Source organism: Hyaena hyaena, unplaced genomic scaffold (assembly GCF_003009895.1).
Source record: "Hyaena hyaena isolate Hyena2069 unplaced genomic scaffold, ASM300989v1 scaffold_398, whole genome shotgun sequence".
Classification (NCBI taxonomy): Eukaryota; Metazoa; Chordata; class Mammalia; order Carnivora; family Hyaenidae; genus Hyaena; species Hyaena hyaena.
This window is the reverse complement of record NW_024081032.1, coordinates 279,324-298,974: the sequence shown is the minus strand read 5'-3', so window position 1 is coordinate 298,974 and position 19,651 is coordinate 279,324. Positions and strand designations below refer to the sequence as shown.

The window sequence follows — 19,651 nt, the reverse complement described above, 5'->3', positions numbered from 1 at the left end:
GGGGCACTTGGGTGGCTCAGTTGGTTAAGCGTCCGACTTCGGCTCAGGTCATGATCTCACGGTTCATGGGTTCAAGCCCTGCGTCGGGCTCTGTGCTGACAGCTAGCTCAGAGCCTGGAGCCTGCTTCAGATTCTGTGCCTCTCTCTCTCTGACCCTCCCCTGCTCACGCTGTCTCTCTGTCTCTGTCTCTCTCTCTCTCTCAGAAATAAATAAAACAATAAAAAAAAGAATATAAATTGTATAATATATAGCTTTAAAAATACTCATTGCACTGTATTTTTCCCACTCAGTGCAGATCAGTGAAATCTATAGGACAGAACTAGCCAGCAGGTCCCACCTAAGTCTCCACTTAGCCAAAGTCTGACTAAACTAGGGCCATCCACCAGCCCATATCATCAAGCCCCAACCCCACCACATTTTCATTAATCTTCAGCAGATAATGCAAACCATTTGGCAGAAATTACCCAATATTCCTCATGAAAAGACTCATCTTTATGCACACTTAGCTTTGGCTTCTGCTCTCCATTTTTAATAGAAGAGGTGTTCTTCCACCTGGTTCTAGATTCCATAAGTTTCTATCTACTTAGGGATGCTAAGTCCATCACCAATCCCCTCCTCCAGCTATAGGGGATTAATATTATTTAACATTCCTCCCACTGAGAGGTGGGGTTCTATGTACCCTCTCTTTAGATTGTGATAGCTGTGACCAATAGACCTACAGGAGAAGTAGCACTGGACCAATTTCTGGTCCCAAGCCTTAAGAGAGTGGCAGCATCCTCTTCCTGTTTCTTGGAACACTCTCTAGGAGCCCTGAGCTGCCATGTAAAAAGCCTGACTTCCATGCAGGAGAAGCTTCAGTTGATAGCCCCAGCTGAGCTTAAACTTCTAGCTTCCCTCCAAAGGCTCCAGACATAATGTCTTAGACCATCCTTACTAGACCATCCACTAGCTGAATACGACCAAGTGACCCTAGTTGATGTCTAGTAGAAAGAAGAATTGCCCGCTGAGCCCTGCTCAGATTGCTAATCCATTAAACCAGGTATCAAGCCAATAAATTTTGGTTTCATTTTTTACATCATAGATACATCATTTTTTATACCATAGATCATCAGAGCATGAATATCTTCATGACCTCTGTCTCTCTTCCAGGTATTTTCTTTTGGAATAAAAAACATATTCAGGTCTGGCCCAATCTTATCAACATTTTTCATTTTACCCAAGATCCCCTTTTATGTATCACACACACTCATTTTCTCTTTCTTTAATTTATGCTCCCATCTTTCATATTCCATCTTTCCTCAATGGTGTTTCTTCCCTTATCATGCCAATGAAATTATTTTTGCCAAGAGCAAAGATGTTTAGGCTTTGCCAAATACAATTGGTTCTGCTCTTACCTGTTCTCTGTGTCATGTCATTGAACACTCATTCCTTTAGGAAACTCTTCTCTGGTCTCCTCAATTCCAATCCCTCTTGGCTTATCTTCCTAATAATTCCTTTTCTCCCTGATTTCTTCTCTGCTGCCTGTACCTTAAGTAGATTTTTCCCAAGGTTCTCTTTTCCACTTATTTCTTCTCTACATTCTTTGCAAAGTCATCCTATCCATCCCTACACCCACTGCTTCAAGTAGATGCTGTATCCTGAGAGTTTGAAATCCATATTTCTGGCCTAGATCTTTCTCTAGAACCTAAGGGTCAACTCTGCCTGGACAGCTTCATGGAAACCTGGAGTGTTCACACCCAACAAGAACAAAATCTCCTCCCACCTCCAGACTTGCATTCTCCTGGACTTCGCAGTCAGTTGGTAAATGCAACATCTATTTGGAAGTTACACTTGACTCCTCTTGCATCCATGCTTATACTGAATCTACCTACTTAGTATATCTGGAATTGGTTTATTCCTCCTTATCCCATTTCTAAAACCATAGCTCAGGATTTCATCACTTCTTTTGACAGATTCCATAGGCTTCCAGATTCAACTCACCCTCTAACATCCTGCTACAGTGTTTAGGTGCAAATCTTACCATATCACTCTTTGGCTAAAATCCTTTAGTGCCTCCCTAACAGTTTCAGATTCAAATTCAAATCCCTTAATATGATGAGCATAATCCTTCCCTACTACCTCTGGTCTCTGGCCTCTTCCCACTTGTGCCATTATAGCCAAGTACATGGGTACACTTGGGGTTTCATAAGTTCACTGCATTCTCAGATACTGCCGGCCTCTATACTTGCTCTTTCTGCCACATGAAACACCCTCCCCTGAATTTTAAAACAATTAGTAGTCACTTTTTTGTTTAAAGCTCAATTTAGTGATCATTTTCTCAAGAAAGCCTTCCTGCCCCCTTATTCTGTCTTAGGTAATTTTCCTAGTGTGGTTACTATGTGCTCTTCTCTATCATGACATTTATTAAAACATAATTTTCTATGTAATATCCTATTGAGAAGTCTGTTTGAACACTAGACTAAGATTTTGAAGGCAAGGATTTTTTTAATCTCAGTTCTCCAGTCATACTTTGGCACATATCAGATTCTCACAGATATTTTTTGAATGAATGACATATATATTTGGTTGCCAGATTAACTAGTCTCACAGAGACTTTTAACAGTAATACAAAACATTATGAAATTCATGAGAGCAGTTTCTTCCTAGAAAGGAATAATGCAAAAAAAAAAAAAAGGGCTGTATCATATCTCACCTTCTCCGCTTTTCCTTGCTTGAATGAAGAAGAGAAACCTTTCTGCTTTTCTCAAAATCTGGCAATTGAGTCTTTAATTCAAGCCCAGTGTTACTTCTTAGCAATTCAGAGCTAGAAACAAGAGAAAATCATGTCACAGATTTAAGAGGAAAATCGTCAGGCAATATTAAACAATAAGCACCAATATACTAATCAAAGCTGCTTCTCTAAGTTCCTTGCTTCATGCAAAGGTGCAGTAAATACCAAAGCACTTTACCTTACATGCTTGCTGAAGAATATTTTATTTCAAAGACTCTAAAGAATTTATGATCAAGATCATCACAAATCCATGACTGATCAAAATTCTAAAGTATACAGATAAAGAGTAACGGATACCAGCAGTATTAAAATATTCTGATCTCACTGAATATGACTCCTCCAAATATGACTGTATCGAAAAATTTATAACAGGAACACACCACAAAGGATTAGAGGATCACATTATACTATTCCAACCTGATCAGCAAAGGTCAGATATACTCCATTTATGGATATTTTCTGGCTCTACCATTTTTCTAAAATTTCTCCAGCCATTTTGATTGTTTTTTTTTAAAAAATATATTTCCCTAAGCTTATAAACTAATACTATCTCTTTTATCCCAAGGGACATAACTTCATTTGAAAATTTACTTTTATTTGTAGTGGTAGAATTCTGAGGAAAAACAAAGATTCAAGATAGGAGGGTTCGAAAAGAAGTTGCAAATAACACACGGAAATTGCAAAGCCTCCCAAAATCTTTCCCAACCTCATATTCCAGATAAAGTTTAATACAATAAATCTCTTTCTGGTTAAAATGTTAAGTAAGATCAAGAAACCTGTTGATATTTCTGCACTACTTAAATGAGCACATCTTTGGTCTAACCACACTTATTGGTGGCCGAGTCTTTTCCTTGTTCAAAATAGTAGATGATCACATTTCTACAAATAGTTGATGGTCACATTCTACAAATTCCGGAAGTGACTGACTCAAAACTTTCACCATCATCACTCATGTCCTCATTGCTTATAGCCCTATGCTCTATTTAAAATTAAAATCCCTTTGGGAATCAGCTTAAAGTGAATGAAAGAAATTCACAAAAAATTGAATGTTTATAAGCAGATAAAGCTAGCATTAGAAAGGTCTGACCCCCAGTTCAGCTATCTATTATCCAATGCAGGTCAGAATACCAGTTCTAATATCAATGGGGGTGGCATGGGGTGGGGTGAGGTAGGTGGGGACAGAGATAGAGAGACCTTTTTTAAGGGTTGTTTTCAGCAGCGGGGGGATAGATTCATGAGTTCAAAAAAGACATCTAGGAGAGCTTAGTGGTAGGTGGATAACAACTGAGGCTGCTCTTGTCTGTTTAAATACTGGGGTTATGTGTAAAATTTTTGTCTGAAGAAAATTCTACTGTTTATAGAAAGTTTGAATACCAGTGCTATTAACTAACTCTGATTAATGATAACTCAGACTCTAACACATCAAGTGTTGGGGAACTTACTATCTTGCAAGTCACCCTGGTTCCCCTGGTCAGATATGATTGTTAAAAAGTAGCTCGGTCGGTTAAGTGTCCGACTATGGCTCAGGTCATGATTTCATAACTCGTGAGTTTGAGCTCTGCGTTGGTCTCTGTGCTGACACAGAGAGTTCTCCAGAAATTACATAGTAAAAATTTCTATTATGAAAAAGTGAAGGAAAAAAAAAACTAACCAAGCAAATAGATCAGTAGAAAAATATCCCAAGTGTTCACTGCAGGACTTCTGCACAGGTAATCCAGGTTCTTCAGGCTTCATAGAAGATTCATTCTTAACTGAAAGTTTTAAAGGGGGACTATTTTAATTCTAACATCACTGGTGGGGATGACGTTAATCTCACATAAAAGCCCTGAACAAAAAGCAGTTGCCACTTTTTACTCAACAGAGTTTACAAAGCAATATTTTAAAAATATAAAGCAAGTTATAGATTTCAGTTTACAAAGCATGAAGCCACCCAAAATGAAAATACTACATTCTGTTTACTCCAGACACCCTCTTTCAACCATATTTTAGGAATGTAGTGGTAGATGTGCTTAAAACACATTCAACTGAGTTTATTTATTAAGCTCTTATTTATAGGTAAATGTCAGAGACAGAAAATAGGTATGAGTCTGCAGTAGGCAGCTGTATTGTCAAAATATGACATCTGATGTTTTCTTTCTTCCTTTTTTTTTTTTTTCTGTTGCAGCTGCTCATTCTCAGAGCAAAGATGAGATGACCAGAAGCAGACGTGGTTATGACCAATAGGAAGAGTACTAGACAGGTGGTGATGAGCAGCTGCTCTATTTCCACTGAGAACCAAGTAAGAGTTTGCAAAGAGGATTTGGGTTACCAGTTAGCCATTTCCAGGAAGAACTCTGAAACTCAGGAGCTGAAAGCCACTGGAATGTTATTTAACAGACTCACCAATCTGCCCTGAATGTTAAAAAAGGACATGAGAAAAGGAGGGGTGAACTAAGTCCTACATCATCTGGAGTATGAGTTTATACAGGATAACCCTGAAAGTGTTTTTCAGGCCCATTTTATGAAAATCATCATCTAAAAAGATTCCTAGCTAGTATCCCAGGCTTAGAAAACCCATAAATAGTCATTGACCACAATGATTCCAGTAGAATTTAATTTCAGAAATTGGAGTTTGTCCTTTCATGAGCCAAATTAAAGCTAATTTAGCTTAAGTGTTTAGATGCCGGTGATACACATAATACAATGTAGGTGAAGAGTTTTGAAATGTGAGGGCTAATTGGAACATTGACAGTAATTACTTGCGTCTAAAAATCTAAAACAGAAAGGATAACCACCCTGTTAACTTACAGAAGTAAACTAATTTAAGAGCCAGGGTTTTGCAAAGAAGAAAGTGTGATAAGATTTCAGGTTAGTGGCCCCGGCTTTCAGACCCTCATACAATGACACAGCATGATTAGTTCCCTCTGAAAGAACAAGAAACGATGGGAATAGGTGGTACTAGGTAGGGCACCAAAAAGAAAAATCCCGTGCCTGCCGCAGCTCTGGTTCACCCTTGTGCAACACGCTTTACACTTTGGAAGATGTAAATTCTTTCTTCACAGGTAGGGAACATGTTTCCTTTTATTTTATTTACACTTTTCTTCCTTCAGACTGTGATTAATAAGGATTACATGTTCTTTACATTACAAGCACACAGTTAATCTTCAGCAAATAAAAGGGATATGTGGGATACCAACTTAAAAATAGTTTTTGTAGAATTAGAATTTTTCAAAACTTTGGAAATTTGGTTTTCACTCACCAATACTTGAGAAATAGGTTTTCCAGTATTTTACCACAATACCCATTTTTTCGATTGTCAGTGGTTCAGTTAAAGTAATATCAGCTCCATGCCCTGAAACACAACCTAAGAATTTTTGTGTTAAAGATTGACCTTATGACTTCTATTTACAGAAAAAATATAATACATACAGAAGGCACATACCTTTGAAGTTTTCCGGGGTTATAAAAACAAACAGCAAATGTATATTTTTCTTCTTGCCAAATCTGAGAGGAAAAAATGTTAAAATGAAGCAAAATCACCATTTAAAATATTGGGATTCAGTATTTTACCTTAAGAACTAAGCTGGAGTGATTTTATTTCTTTAGAACTTAACATGGTGGCATTAATGTAGAAATTTAGTAAAAGTAGTATCTCAAATTAGCAATGGAGAAAAGATGGACCACCTTGCTTAAAAAAAAAAAAAAGCTTAATTTTTATCCATGTTATTGAGCTAATCACCAGTTTACAAGAAATTTAAGAAAAAGAGAAATATTTTAAAGAATGCTGTGGGGATGGAGCGCCTGGGTGGCTCAGTCAGTTGAGCATCCAACTCTTGATTTCTGCTCTGCTCATCATCTCACAGATTGAGTCCCAAGCCCAGGCTCTGTGCTGACAGTGAAGGGGCCTGCTTGGGATTCTCTCTCTCTCCCTCTCTCTCTGCCCCTCCTCTGCTCACACTTTTTCTCTCTCTCTCAAAATCAATAAATAAACTTTAAAAATGCTGTAGGGATGAAATCAGCAAAATCTAGAATGTGAGAAACTATGAGACAAATGGCTCCTTTAAAAAATACATATAAATAAAGAGTAAGACCAAAAAAAAAAAAAAAAAACCAAACACAGAGGAAAAGGATAATTGAATCTTGATTTGTATAAACTAACAGTTTAAAAAGAATCATAAAATGGGTAGCTGGCTGATTCAGTCAGAGAGGCATGCAACTACTGATCTCGAGGTCATGAGTTCAAGCCCCACATTGGTGTTAGAGACTACATAAATAAAAACCTTAAAAAATTTTTCTAAATTATAAACAGAAAAATTTGAACACTGAATACTTGACAATATTAAAGAATTGTTATTAATTTTCAGGTATGCATTGTTATTGGGGTTATTTTTTTAAAGGAGTCCTTATCTTTAAGAGGTATTTGTTAAAGTACTTATGGATGGAAAAAAAATGATGTCTTACATTTGCTTTAAAAGAGTTCACCCATTGAGCAGGGGTGGGGCGACCAGAAGGACCACAGATGAAACCAGATTGGCGATGTGTTGATAAGTGTTAAAGCTGCATTATGGGTACATGCAAGTTCACTATACTATTCTCTCAACTTTTATATGCTTGAAATAAAAAAAAAAGAAATGTAGTATTATAATAAACTATAATTAGGAGTTCAGTAAGTTGACATTTCTGATAATTTAATGGGTATTGAAATTTGGCATTGATTAAAAGGAAATTATTTTCCAAGGAGACTATTAGTGTGAGCCACACTTCAAAGAGAACAGCTAAGGGTGCCTGAGTGGCTCAGTCAGTTAAGTATCTGATTTTGGCTCAGGTCATAGTCTGGCAGTTTGTGAGTTCAAGCCCTGTGTCACACTCTGTGCTGACAGCTCAGAGCCTGGACTCTGCTTCAGATTCTGTGTCTCCCTCTCTTTCTCTGCCCCTCCCCTGCTCATGTTCTGTCTCTCTCTCTCAAAAAAAAAAAAAAAAAAAAAAATTAAAAGTAATTAAAATAAAGAGAACAGCGAAACTGCCTAAGAAAAAATAACCTGTCTTTAATACATAAAGCATCACTTATTACATTAATATATGGTCATGTGTGGTTATTATTTATTCCTTAAGACAGAACCTGGAAGAACCCCCACTACATAATATTGTTATATTATCTTATATATTGTTATATTATCTTATACATGCATTTGAAAATAAAGATACATTATGCTATGTTCCAAATTACATTATAGTTGATCCTTGAACAGCATGGCTTTGAATTATGCTGGTCCACTTATATGTGGCTTTTTTTGGATAAAGTACAATACAGTAGTAAATCTATTCTTTTCCTTATGATTTTCTTAATAACATTTTCTTTTCTTTGGCTTGCTTTATTGCAATAATACAGTATATAATATATAACACACAAAATATGTGTTAATTGACTGCCAAATTATCAGTAAGGCTTCTGGTCAACAGCAGACTATCAGTAGTTAAATTTTGGAGGCAGGGGGGAGTTGAAAGTTACACGTGAATGAGAACCACATTTGAATTGAGAAAGACTGAATAAATCAGATTGCCATTCCAAAAGTGGGTGAGTTTCATCTAATTAAGTGAAGATCTAAGTAGAACAGAAGTCTGAGGAGCTCCCCCAGCCTGACTACTGAGCTGAGACACTGGCCTTTTCCAGCCTTCAGACTCAGACTGAAATATTGACACTTCTTGGGTCTTGAGACTTCCAGCTTTTCAAATGAAATCTATACCATCAGCTTTCCTGATCCTTAGACCTTTGGATTTGGACTGGAACTAAACATTGGCTCTCCTGGGTCTCTGGCTTGCCAACTACAGATCCTGGGACAGCTTGGCTTTCACTACCGCATGAGCCTCTTCCTTAAAATAAATCAATGTCTCTCCCTATCTCTAGATAGATGGGCAGATAGATGATAGATCGCCATCCTACTGGCTCTGTTTCTCTGAAGAATCCTGATTAATATAGCCACACTGTGTTTATCCATTCATCTGTCTATGGACATTTGGGTTGCTTCTACCTCTTGGCTACTATGAATAGTGCTATGAACATGGTGTGACAATATTTCAGAAACATCCTTACAGACACACCCAGAGGAATGTTTTTCCAAATATCTAGGCTTCCCATGGCCCAATCAAGTTAACGTATAAAAAATAACCATCACAGGGGCTCCTGGGTGGCTCAGTCGGTTAGTGTCCAACTTTGGCTCAGGTCATGATCTCATGGTTTGTGGGTTCAGGCCCTGCATCAAGCTCTGTGCTGAGAGCTCAGAATCCTGCCTCAGATTCTGTGTCTCCCTCTCTCTCTTGTCTGTTCCCTGCTAGCACTGTCTCTTCTCTCTCAAAAATAAATAAACCTTAAAAAAATAAAAAAATAAAATTACCCATCACAGTGTTATATAAAATGAAATATATTACTCAGCCTTAAAAAAGAAGGAACAATCTGTTAAATACTATAATATGGATGAAACTTTAAGACATTAAGTAAAATAAGCCAGTCACACACAAAAAAATACTATATAATTCCACTTATAGGAGGTATCCAAAGTAGTCAAATTCATAGAAATACAAAGTAAAATGGTGGTTACTAAGAGTTTTGGGAGGGGTAAAGGAAGACTTGTTTAATAGGAATAAAATTTCTGATTTGCAAAATGAAAAAGTTCTGGAGACATATTTCACAACAATGTGAATACATTTAACACTACTGAACTGAACACTTAAAAATGGACAAAGATGGGAGGCACCTAGGTGGCTCGATGGGTTAAGCATGTGACTCTTGATTTTGGCTTTGGTCATGATTTCGCAGTTCGGAGGGTTCAAGCCCTGCGTGGGGCTCCACACTGGCACTGCAGAGACTTCTTGGGATTCTCTCTCTTCCTCTCTGCCCCTCCCCTGCTTGTGCTCTCAAAATAAACAAACATTTTTAAAAAATGGACAAGATAGTAAAATTTGTGTGATGGGATTTTACCACAATAAAAAAAATATATCCCCACAAAAAAAGGTATCCATGGATTTCCGACTGTGCAAGGCATTTGTGCCCCTAATCCTCATGTTGTTCAAGGGTCACTGTATATAAGATTTACATATCTGAGTCATATATATTGAGAGCCTACTATATGTCAGACTCTGTGCTCGGCTCTGGGGGATACCATAAACAGACAGGAAGACAAGGTCTCTGCTCTGATAGAGTTTACAGTTTCTTGAAAAGGTCAGACATTGAAGAAATCACTGCAGATAATTAATGAAGAAGTCAAATATGTACCCAGTGCTGTGAAGGAAAGCCACAGGGCCAGTGGGAGTACATACTTGGGAACTAACCCACTCTGCAACCTCAAGCTTCCAGGAGGAAACGCCTCTGTGGCTGAGTAGGGGTTAGCCACACAAAAGGTAGAACTAGGGGAGAGCAGAAGCAGATAAGCGGTAAAGTACACCCAGGATAAAGAGAACAAACCCTGGGGAAAGGCGTGGGGTATAGAGAACAGGTAAGTTTGAGAAAGTGAAAAATGTCCAATATGGTGCAGAGCATCTGAGGAGGGACACATATGATGAGACCAAAGAAATACATAGGCCTTTGGGCCAAATTAAATATTTGGTACTTTATTAAATGGACAATGGGAAGCTATTAAGACATTGGCATGATTGTATTTGCATTTTAGAAAGGACATTCTATGATGGCCTGGACAGATAGAGGGTGGTAATGCAGGGTGGATTTAAGAGACCATACTGCAGTTAGGCAGGCAAGAACTGATGGTAGAAAAAAGTAGACATACTCGAAAACTTTCTTTAAAAAAATATTTCTGGGGCACATGGGTAGCTCAGTTGGTTAAGCGTCCGATTCTTGGTTTCGGCTCAGGTCATGACCTCATAGTTCATGAGTTTGAGCCTTGTATCAGGCTTCGTGCTGACAGTGCAAAGCCTGCTTGGGATATTCTCTGTCTCTCTCTCTGCCCCTTCCCACTCACTCTCTCTCAAAATAAATAAACTTAAAACTTAAAAAAAATTGTTATAAATAAATAATTCTGAATATTTACTAATTACTTCAAACAAGCAGGATTAGTGCTAACATATGACATTCACACAACAGAGGTCTCTTTAGGCTTGATTCTGCTCTATAAATTCAGAGGAGTTTGAACTAAAAGAGAAAAAAAAGGAGAGAATGCACACTTCTAAAAAGAAATGAGAAGCTCAGGCAGAAATAATGCCATCAAAACAGGCATACACGGGAGGAGCATAGGATTAGACCGGCAGACTGGACACGAAAGAAGGAAAGGCACATGAGCATATTGGTATGGGAGGGCATGCTGGCGTGGTGGGGGACAAGAATGTCACTCACCCCAGTGTAAGTATTTCATGTATATTTGTAAGTGGGGTATAATGGAGGTATGATTCTTGGATGAGGAAACAGAAATGGCAGGGAAAGATGCACTAACAAATAGGCCCACAAAAAGAAACTTACAAGTTTTTAGTTTAGTCCAACTTTTGGAATAAAAAATACTTGTTGCTTCAACAAAAAGTAAATTATAAGCACACTTTAGAATCAGAGAATTTTAAATAAAACAGATTCTTAGCTTTTAGAAATATTCTATGTCTGGGGTGCTGGGTGGCTCCGTTAGTTGAGCATCTGACTTCTGCTCAGGTCATGATCTCATGGTTCATGGGTTAGAGCCCCACTTCTGGCTCTGTGCTGATGGCTCAGAGCCTAGAGCCTGCTTTGGATTCTGTGTCTCCCTCTCTCTCTGCCCCTCACCCACTCATACTCTGTCTCTCTCTCTCCCTCTCAAAAATAAACATTAAAAAAATTTTTTTAAGAAATATTCTGTCTCTTTTTTCATTTTACAAATTGATGTTATTGGCATTAAAAATATGTTAGGTTTGGATAATACCCTCATGATGACTTTAAAGCTTCAAACTTTACATCAGAGTTGGAATTCCTGAATTTTTGTCATTAGCACAGAATCAATTACCAACCCAAACACTTCCCCTGCTAGTGAAACCCTAATTGTGATGCTGTATAGGAGCCCCACTAATCAATAGAATTCCCAGAATCCAACACACTGGTCTGTAGCTCAGCTGCTCATTCACATTCTCTACAGATTGATAAGCTAAAAGAGTTTCTAGTTTCCAGATCACGAAAAAGAAAAAAAAAAAACACCAAAAAGTCCTCTCCTAATGAATGAATGTTCCTTAAAGCAACACCAAAACAAAAGCAAACACCTCTTTCATCTACCCCAATTAAAAGCACTTCTTTCATATGCCAAAATCAAATTGCAGATTCTGAGACCTTATGAGTATCTTCTTAGTTGAAGTCTCTTGGGTTTTAAAAATTTGCAATTTGTCACAGAACAATTCATTTCTCCTCATTGTATTTCATACAATATACTGTTTAAATGTTGTGATGGTTCCTGAGACCATACTTTACATACAAGATTGGCTGTTGATATTCTAGTATCACTTCCTATGCCCATCTCAGGTATTCTCTGAAACTGGAAGCAGTTAAAAGCTCAAACTGCAAGCAGTACAGATCCCTAATCTTGCCACTATCCCCAGGTCTGGTCCCTGGTAGTGGGGGAAGTGGGTGGGGAGGGGGGATGTGGGCAGAGATCATATAAAGTGTCTTGAACTGAGTTATACACTCAGTTGACTAAAGAGCCTCATGAAAGCCCTAGCCTCTGAAATCTATCATCAATAAAAGAACCAATGATATCTAATAAGTCTCTATGAAGCCAGGGAAACTTTCTAACATTTACTTTAGAGTAAAAAGGACCTCAAGGGACAAAAGCCAGTGTCATTTTGGGGTAGTATTCTTGAGTACAGTTATCCGTTATGCTGTCTGTGGGCCAAATGCAGCCAAAATAACTTGGCTGGTCTATTTGGGACTTGTAACAAATAATGTTCTTTGCTAATGACAATTACTTAAAACAAACATTTGCAATGAGAAAGTTGAAAGCTTTACTATACACGTGAAAACACTTAAGTTCACTTGCTACTAATAGAGTACCTGTGATAATTAGTTGAGTTCTGAGAGTTTATTCTGGTCAAGAGTAAAAGTTGGTGTGCTTTCCTCCCATTACACTATTCTTCAGAAGAGTTCCTGCTGTGACCATCCTAAGTCAAGGTCACCACATGATGTTAGGCATCTCAAGACCTAGAATTTTCCTCAATTCCTATTTATACTCAACCATCAATTTACAGAATAATGTTTTTAGTAAAACTACTTTGATGTTTGTGGTTATTTTGTTTATTATCAAGCATTCAGCAGGGGAGCTCATGTCAACTAGCTAATTAGATTTACTGAGCTGCACTGTCAAGTAAAAGATGTTTTGGAATTGGGGACACAAAAGCACAAATTGTTAGATCCCTGTGGCTCACAAGATGATGTTTTCTTAGTGAATTAATAAGGTAACTGTTCAGACAATTAAAACTATATGGGAAAAATAAAGTCAGAACCAAACTTGACTTGTAGACTGAGCAGATGCAACCTCATTCCTTTGCTACTGCTGGGCTGCTTTCAGCTCAGGAGAACCACAGAATTCTAAGAACTGCAGAGACATTTCATGAAATGGAAAATCGCAATGTCAGACAGGATCCATACACTGTTGATGAGTTTTAAAGATATTTTAATTTTTACATACCTGTCTTTGAAAGACAAAGTATCAGGATGTGTCTGAATTATCAAGTATCTGCTTTTTGGGTGTGGCTTAATTTTAGAATTCTGAAGCTAAGCATATGAACCCTAAAACTATCTTAAAATATTTTATCAATGTTGGGGTGCCTGGGTGGCTCAGTCGGTTAAGTGTCTGACTTCAGCTCAGGTCATGATCTCATGGCTCATGAGTTCTAGACTAGCATCAGGCTCTGTGCTGACAGCTCAGAGCCTGGAGCCTGCTTCAGACTCTGTGTCTCCCTCTCTCTCTGTCCCTTTCCTGCTCGCACTCTGTCCATCTCTCTCTCAAAAATAAACTTAAAAAATGTTTTTAAAATATATTTTATCCATGGGTAGTATTTGAGATCATCTAGCTCAATAAAAATGTATTCATAAAATGAAACCCAATTGTGCAGTACTGTTAAGAATGTTAACCTGTAATTGAGATGTGCCATAATTCTTGAGAATGTCATTCTGTGAAGTACCAATATTTTTATGAATGATTAAAATTTATCACTGATTAGCTTCAAGCTGAAAACATAGTTCTTCTATAAGAATAAATTTAAGAATCTTATTAAACAGGCTGCTTACATTTTATTCTAAAATAAGTCTACACTATAGCGAACAGACTACATACTTCATTCGTATTTTTAATAGAAATCCATCTGCCTTATAGATATACAGATTTTTGATCATGGGCTCTCATACTGCAAATAAATGTGGGCATTTCTACTCTATATGAAGCTCTTATTAACTGGCAAAATACATAAAGCAGCCATAGAAAATAAAAGTAAGATAAATAGTTGTATATTTTGCTGAACCCATCTAGATTTTGAGATATTACAACAAGGATCTAAGAGGGAAAAATCTAAAATACAGCAGAAGAAAAGCTAAACAAGACATTTTATTTTGGTTTAGTCATTAAATGTCAGTCCAAACTCAAAATATACAGTACTTTAGGAAAGATAAAGGCTTAAATACCTTACAAAAGGGGTAGTACATTTATAGGACTCATTACTCTAAGTAAAAAACCACAGGTTCAAAAATATAAACATGCTCCACAAGGATTTAAATAATTTATAGTAAAAAACTCGGTGCAGTTCTGAGGGCAAGACATTCTGAGGCCAGTATGATGAAAGGCAAAGATTTCATCAAGAAAACGGTCCATTTTTTAGGGAGGAACACAAAAGCTAGAACTCACTGTCTGCCCTGAATGGCATTTCTCCTATTCATCCGCACAGTCACTCACTCATACTCACTGCAAGGTACTGAATACTTGGTCTTAGTTAATATCTAACCTAGATATTGGGAACAGCAGAACAAGAGGCAGGAAAAACAAATCCAGGTATTTTCAAATGATCCTTTTTTTCTTTTCAGACAAATGTTTTTATAGCAAAATAGTAGAACCATACAGTAAATCTACTATTTTGGCATGTCTATATATTTAATACCTTCATTTAACACCTTCTTTTCCCTGCTGAGAAATCTTTGGCTGTGTTATTCAGAGCACAGAAACCAGCAATAGGGAGAATCCACATAGTGAATCCATTCTCTCCTCCAACCTTCTACCTTTTAATAATTGCAACCGGACATAAGACTTATTCTTAAATAGAAATTTAATCTCATCCTGTTCAACATGTAGCTTCAATACTGAGGAAATATGAAGCCTTTACTACAGTCAGAGACACCTGGCTAGGCTCCCACTTTTGGAATGAAGAGAGAGATCAGACACTAATTTGTCCAGTGCTCCTCTAAAATGACTTGAATGTGTAGTTTATACAAAGTTTGGCACATATTGAATCTTAGAGGTGTAAAAGAAGGGGCTTCAATGCAGAAGCCAAATACTTATAGACCTTTACATAAGGAACATGAAGAGAAAAGAGTTCTACTCTGAGTTCTGTAAAAACAAGCCATACGATGTTAAGTAATCCACTTCACCCTTAGCTGTTTGCCAAGTAGGGAAGAAGAAGCCTGTTCTACCTCCCCCATAACACTGTTGTAAAAATGCCAAAATACTATAATAAATGCAATACTTATGATGAGGTCCCAGCCAGGGGAATTCTATTGATAGGAGTCATTTTTTATAGGTATGTAATAAAATAGGTATATCTTCAGAAGGAGGACAGTTCACAACATGTCTTGGAAATGAAATCCACTTTGAAGTCATCAGCCTGGTTTGTCTGGAGTTCATACTCCCAGGAGAAAGCCAAAACAAATGCAGTAGATAATCTGTTCTAAGAAACCCCCGGAGCTGCGTCCATCTCTCTGTCTCTGTCTTTAACAAAGAACTCATTACTTTGGCCTCTTCCCATTCCTACTAACATAATATGCGTGCTCCTTTTTATTAAGGGATAATAATATTGTCTCTGAACATTCTCCTTTAGTCTTGAAAGGCCTGTCCAGTAATTATTACAAGTCCTTATATATTCCAATATTATCTGCAATTACATTTTATCTATCAAATTTTCTTGTAGAAGGGGAATGAATTTGTTTTGACCTAACTGTGTTTAAAAACACCCCAAATGACTCAAAATCCTATGTAGCCAGGCAAGGAAGCAACACATTCCTCCCACAACCAGCCTCCGGATCTCTACAGTGACATTTATGGAGCTACAAGATGAAACAAAAATATTGGAGGTGATATTGATCTGGACTTGAGAAATCCGGAGAGCTTCAGGGCTCTTCCACATTAAGACATCTCTTGAAGGAGACACTTTTAGTCCATCACTAATATAACATAGAGCTGAGAGTGCTCACCTTAGTATCTGCCATAAAAATTAATGAACTCTAAAAAGATGTGTCCTTTAATGACATAGTTATTAAAAAGGAGTAATTATGGGATTAACATAAGTACTATATACCAAATAAATTTCTGTGACCAAATAATTCTCATATTCATCCACATCAATTACTTCTTTTTTTTTTTTTTTTTTTACTTTTTTTTCAATGTTTATTTTTGAGAGAGAGAGGGGGAGAGAGAGAGAGAGAGTAAGAGAGTGAGTGAGTTGGGGACGAGCAGGGAGAGGGAGATACAGAATCTGAAGCAGGCTCTAGGCTCTGAGCTGTCCACACAGAGCCCGACATGGAGCTCAAACTCACTAACCACGAGATCACGACCAGAGTCGAAGTTGGACACTTAACCAACTGAGCCAACTAGGTGCCTCCACATCAATTACTTTTTAAATTAAAATGATAATTCTTATTATCTTATTTTATTGCCAGTATGCCAAACTGGCAATAAAAACAACACTATGTATATCTATTCTTCCCATGAAAATATCTCTCATCTTAAAAATTAAAGCATAAATAGTACCATCTGTTAAGGTTTTTTCTTTTTTTTTTTTTCCTTATAGGAATGGGTTTCAAGGGGAGCCTGGGTGGCACAGTTGGTTAAGCATCTGATTCTTGATCTAGGCTCAGATCATGATCTCACAGTTCATGAGTTCAAGCCCCGTATCAGGTTCTGTGCTGATGGTGCAAAAACCTGCTTATAATTCTCTCTTTCTCTCTGCCCCTTTCCCACTTGTGCACACTCTTTCTCAAATAAATATGTAAGTAAATAAATAAAACTTTAAAAATTTAAAAATAAATTTAAAAATAAAAAATAAAACTATTATAAAGATACAGAGTAAAGGTTTTTGAAGTTTACCTAATTAATTTGGTGGCTTCTGCCTCGTCAGCAGTTGGTAAAGCAGTCATCTTCAGGAAAACCACGTCAAAGGGACAATTCAGCAGAAGTGTTGCTGCCCCCTCCACATCCCTGACAGTTACAGAGACTTTTGCAATATTTGAAAAGGATTTCTGTGCAATATCAGCCAGGTACTGAACAGTGACATCTCCAACTAATAAGAGGTCTATTTTTGCCTGAAAGAGAAAGAAAAAAAGCAGAAGTACCACATAATTAATACCGGAGCACAGGGAAGATGTCATGTATGAGAGAATAAAATAAAGGTGACAAATAACACCAGGACTGACTGTACAAGTAGACTGAATGGTCAACTATAAGCACCTCGGGGACAGGAACTATTAGTTTCTTGTCCTCAGTACTTAGTAGTGAGTGAATCTGAAGGTCAAGCTATGTTTTTAGGTCTCTTTTTATGTTTACTTATTTTTGAGAGAAAGAGACAGAGTGTGAGCAGGGGGAGGGGCAGAGAGAGAGGGAGACACAGAATCTGAAGCAGGTTCCAGGCTCTGAGCGGTCAGTATAGAGCCTGATGCGGGGTTCTAACCCATGAACTGTGAGATCATGACCTGAGCTGATGTCATATGCGTAACCAACTGAGCCACCCAGATGCCCCTAAGGTCACGCTATTTTTAAAAGTTCTGCCTATAAATAACTACTGTACTGTGATTTTCCTCTCAGTTTCTTTCTCACTCTAGAAACAATAGACAGGATTCTTAAAGCCCAGTTTCCTAATCACTCATCCTGCTGGAAAAGCTGTTTACTAATGAGAAAACCACTCTCTTAAACCACTTTTTTTTTTTAAATAAAACACACATTCCAGAGAACAAAGTAAGATTTAAATTCCTATATTCCAAGAGACTTTTCTTTAAATGGACTATATGTGCCCTTCAAACCCCAATAATTTTAGAGCCAAAAAGCATCTTTCTTTCCTATGGGGGTTATTTTCAAGCACATTCAATCAGGAAAAATATAATTTCCATCTTCACCTTTTATTTTCCTATGTTTTATTCTCTACAGCTATTGAACATAATTCACTAAAACCGTCAAAGAAGGGAGAGGCTTAAATTAATGGAAACAGCAGACACTTGGGAATGGCGAACCACAGGCAGGTCCACACGAGAAAACAGATCTGCGAGCTGACCAGAACTGAAGCCAAAAAAGCTGGATGAAGAAATCTGAAATACCAATGAAGAGAAAGGCAGCTTGGGGCGCCTGGGTAGCTTCGTGGGTTAAGTGCCCAACTTCGGCTCAGATCATGATCTCATGGTTCACGGGTTCGAGCTCTCCATCGGTTCTGCACTGACAGCTCAGAGCCTGGAACTTGCTTCAGATTCTGTGTCTCCCTCTCTCTCTGCCCCTTCCCTGCTCATGCTGTCTCTCTGTCAGAAATAAATTTAAAAAAAAAAAAGAAAAAGGAACTGAATTCTGATATATGCTACAATGTGAGTGAACCTTGAAAACATTATGGTAAGTGAGATAAGGCAGACAAAAAAGTAGAAATGTTGAATGACTTTATTTACATGATGTCCCTTAAATAAGCAAATTCAAAGAGACAGAATATAGAATAGTAGTTACCATGGGCTGGGGGCAGAGGAAAATGAAGAGTTAGTGTTTAATGAAATACAGCGTTGCTTTTTTGAATGATTTTTTTTATAAGTTCTGAAAATGGACAGCGGTAAAAGTTGCATAGATAGCATCATAAATATACTTAATACCAATGTACACTTAGAAATGGTATAAGTGATGTAGAAACTAATTTGACAATAAACTATTTGTAAAAAAAAAAAAAAAAAAGAAATGGTATAAGTGGTAAATAGTATATTATGTATATTATACCACAACCTTAATAAAAAGGAATGAGGTGCTGACATATTCCACAACATGGATGAAGTCTGAAAACTTTATGCCAAGTAAAAGGAGCCTATCAATCACAAAAGACCATGATTCCATTTACATGAAATATCCAGAGTAGACAAATCCATAGAGACAAGTACTTAGTGCTTGCTGGGGGTTACGGAGGTTGGAGTGATTGCTAATGGGTACAGTTTCCTTCTGGAAGGAAGAAGATGTACCAACATTTACTGTGGTGATGTTAGTCCACTTCTGTGAATAGCAACCATGGAAGTGTACACTTTAAATGGGTGAATTGCATGGTTATGAATCATGTGCCAATAGTTTATTTTTAAAGGAAAAGTAGAGAAATAAATACGCCTTTGTACAAGTCTAAGTCCTAGAGGTAAAACTATAAGACTAATAGGTAATTTTTTGCTTTTGTTTTTCAACTTAGATACTGCCAAATTGTTCTCCCCAAAAGAAAAATTTATATCCCCACCAACAGTGTTTAAGAGTACCATTTCCCCAATCCTTAATATGACTATTTTTTTTTCATTTTTGCCAATATTGTGAGCAAAACAAAAACAAAAACCTCAGTCTTCCTTCTTGTTTGCTTTTTTTCACATTAGTTGTGAAGTTGGGTACCTTTTTATTGTAGTGGTAATTTCCACTTCTATTTATTGCATATTCTATTTATTATGCTTGTCTATTACCTTTTTCTACATTCCTATT

General features: G+C 37.3%; 1 protein-coding gene across 1 annotated transcript in view; it reads right to left on the bottom strand.

Moving 5' to 3' along the window:
* Positions 1–19,651, bottom strand: part of LOC120245019 (spermatogenesis- and oogenesis-specific basic helix-loop-helix-containing protein 2-like) — a 49,129-nt gene that overhangs the window by 20,347 nt on the left and 9,131 nt on the right. The window contains exons 2-6 of the mRNA XM_039251879.1: positions 17,051–17,265; positions 6,193–6,254; positions 6,010–6,114; positions 4,423–4,522; positions 2,694–2,804 (exon numbers count right to left, since the gene is read on the bottom strand). Of these exons, the coding sequence (XP_039107810.1) occupies positions 2,694–2,804; positions 4,423–4,522; positions 6,010–6,114; positions 6,193–6,254; positions 17,051–17,265 (593 nt within the window). The remainder of the gene's footprint in view (positions 1–2,693; positions 2,805–4,422; positions 4,523–6,009; positions 6,115–6,192; positions 6,255–17,050; positions 17,266–19,651) is intronic.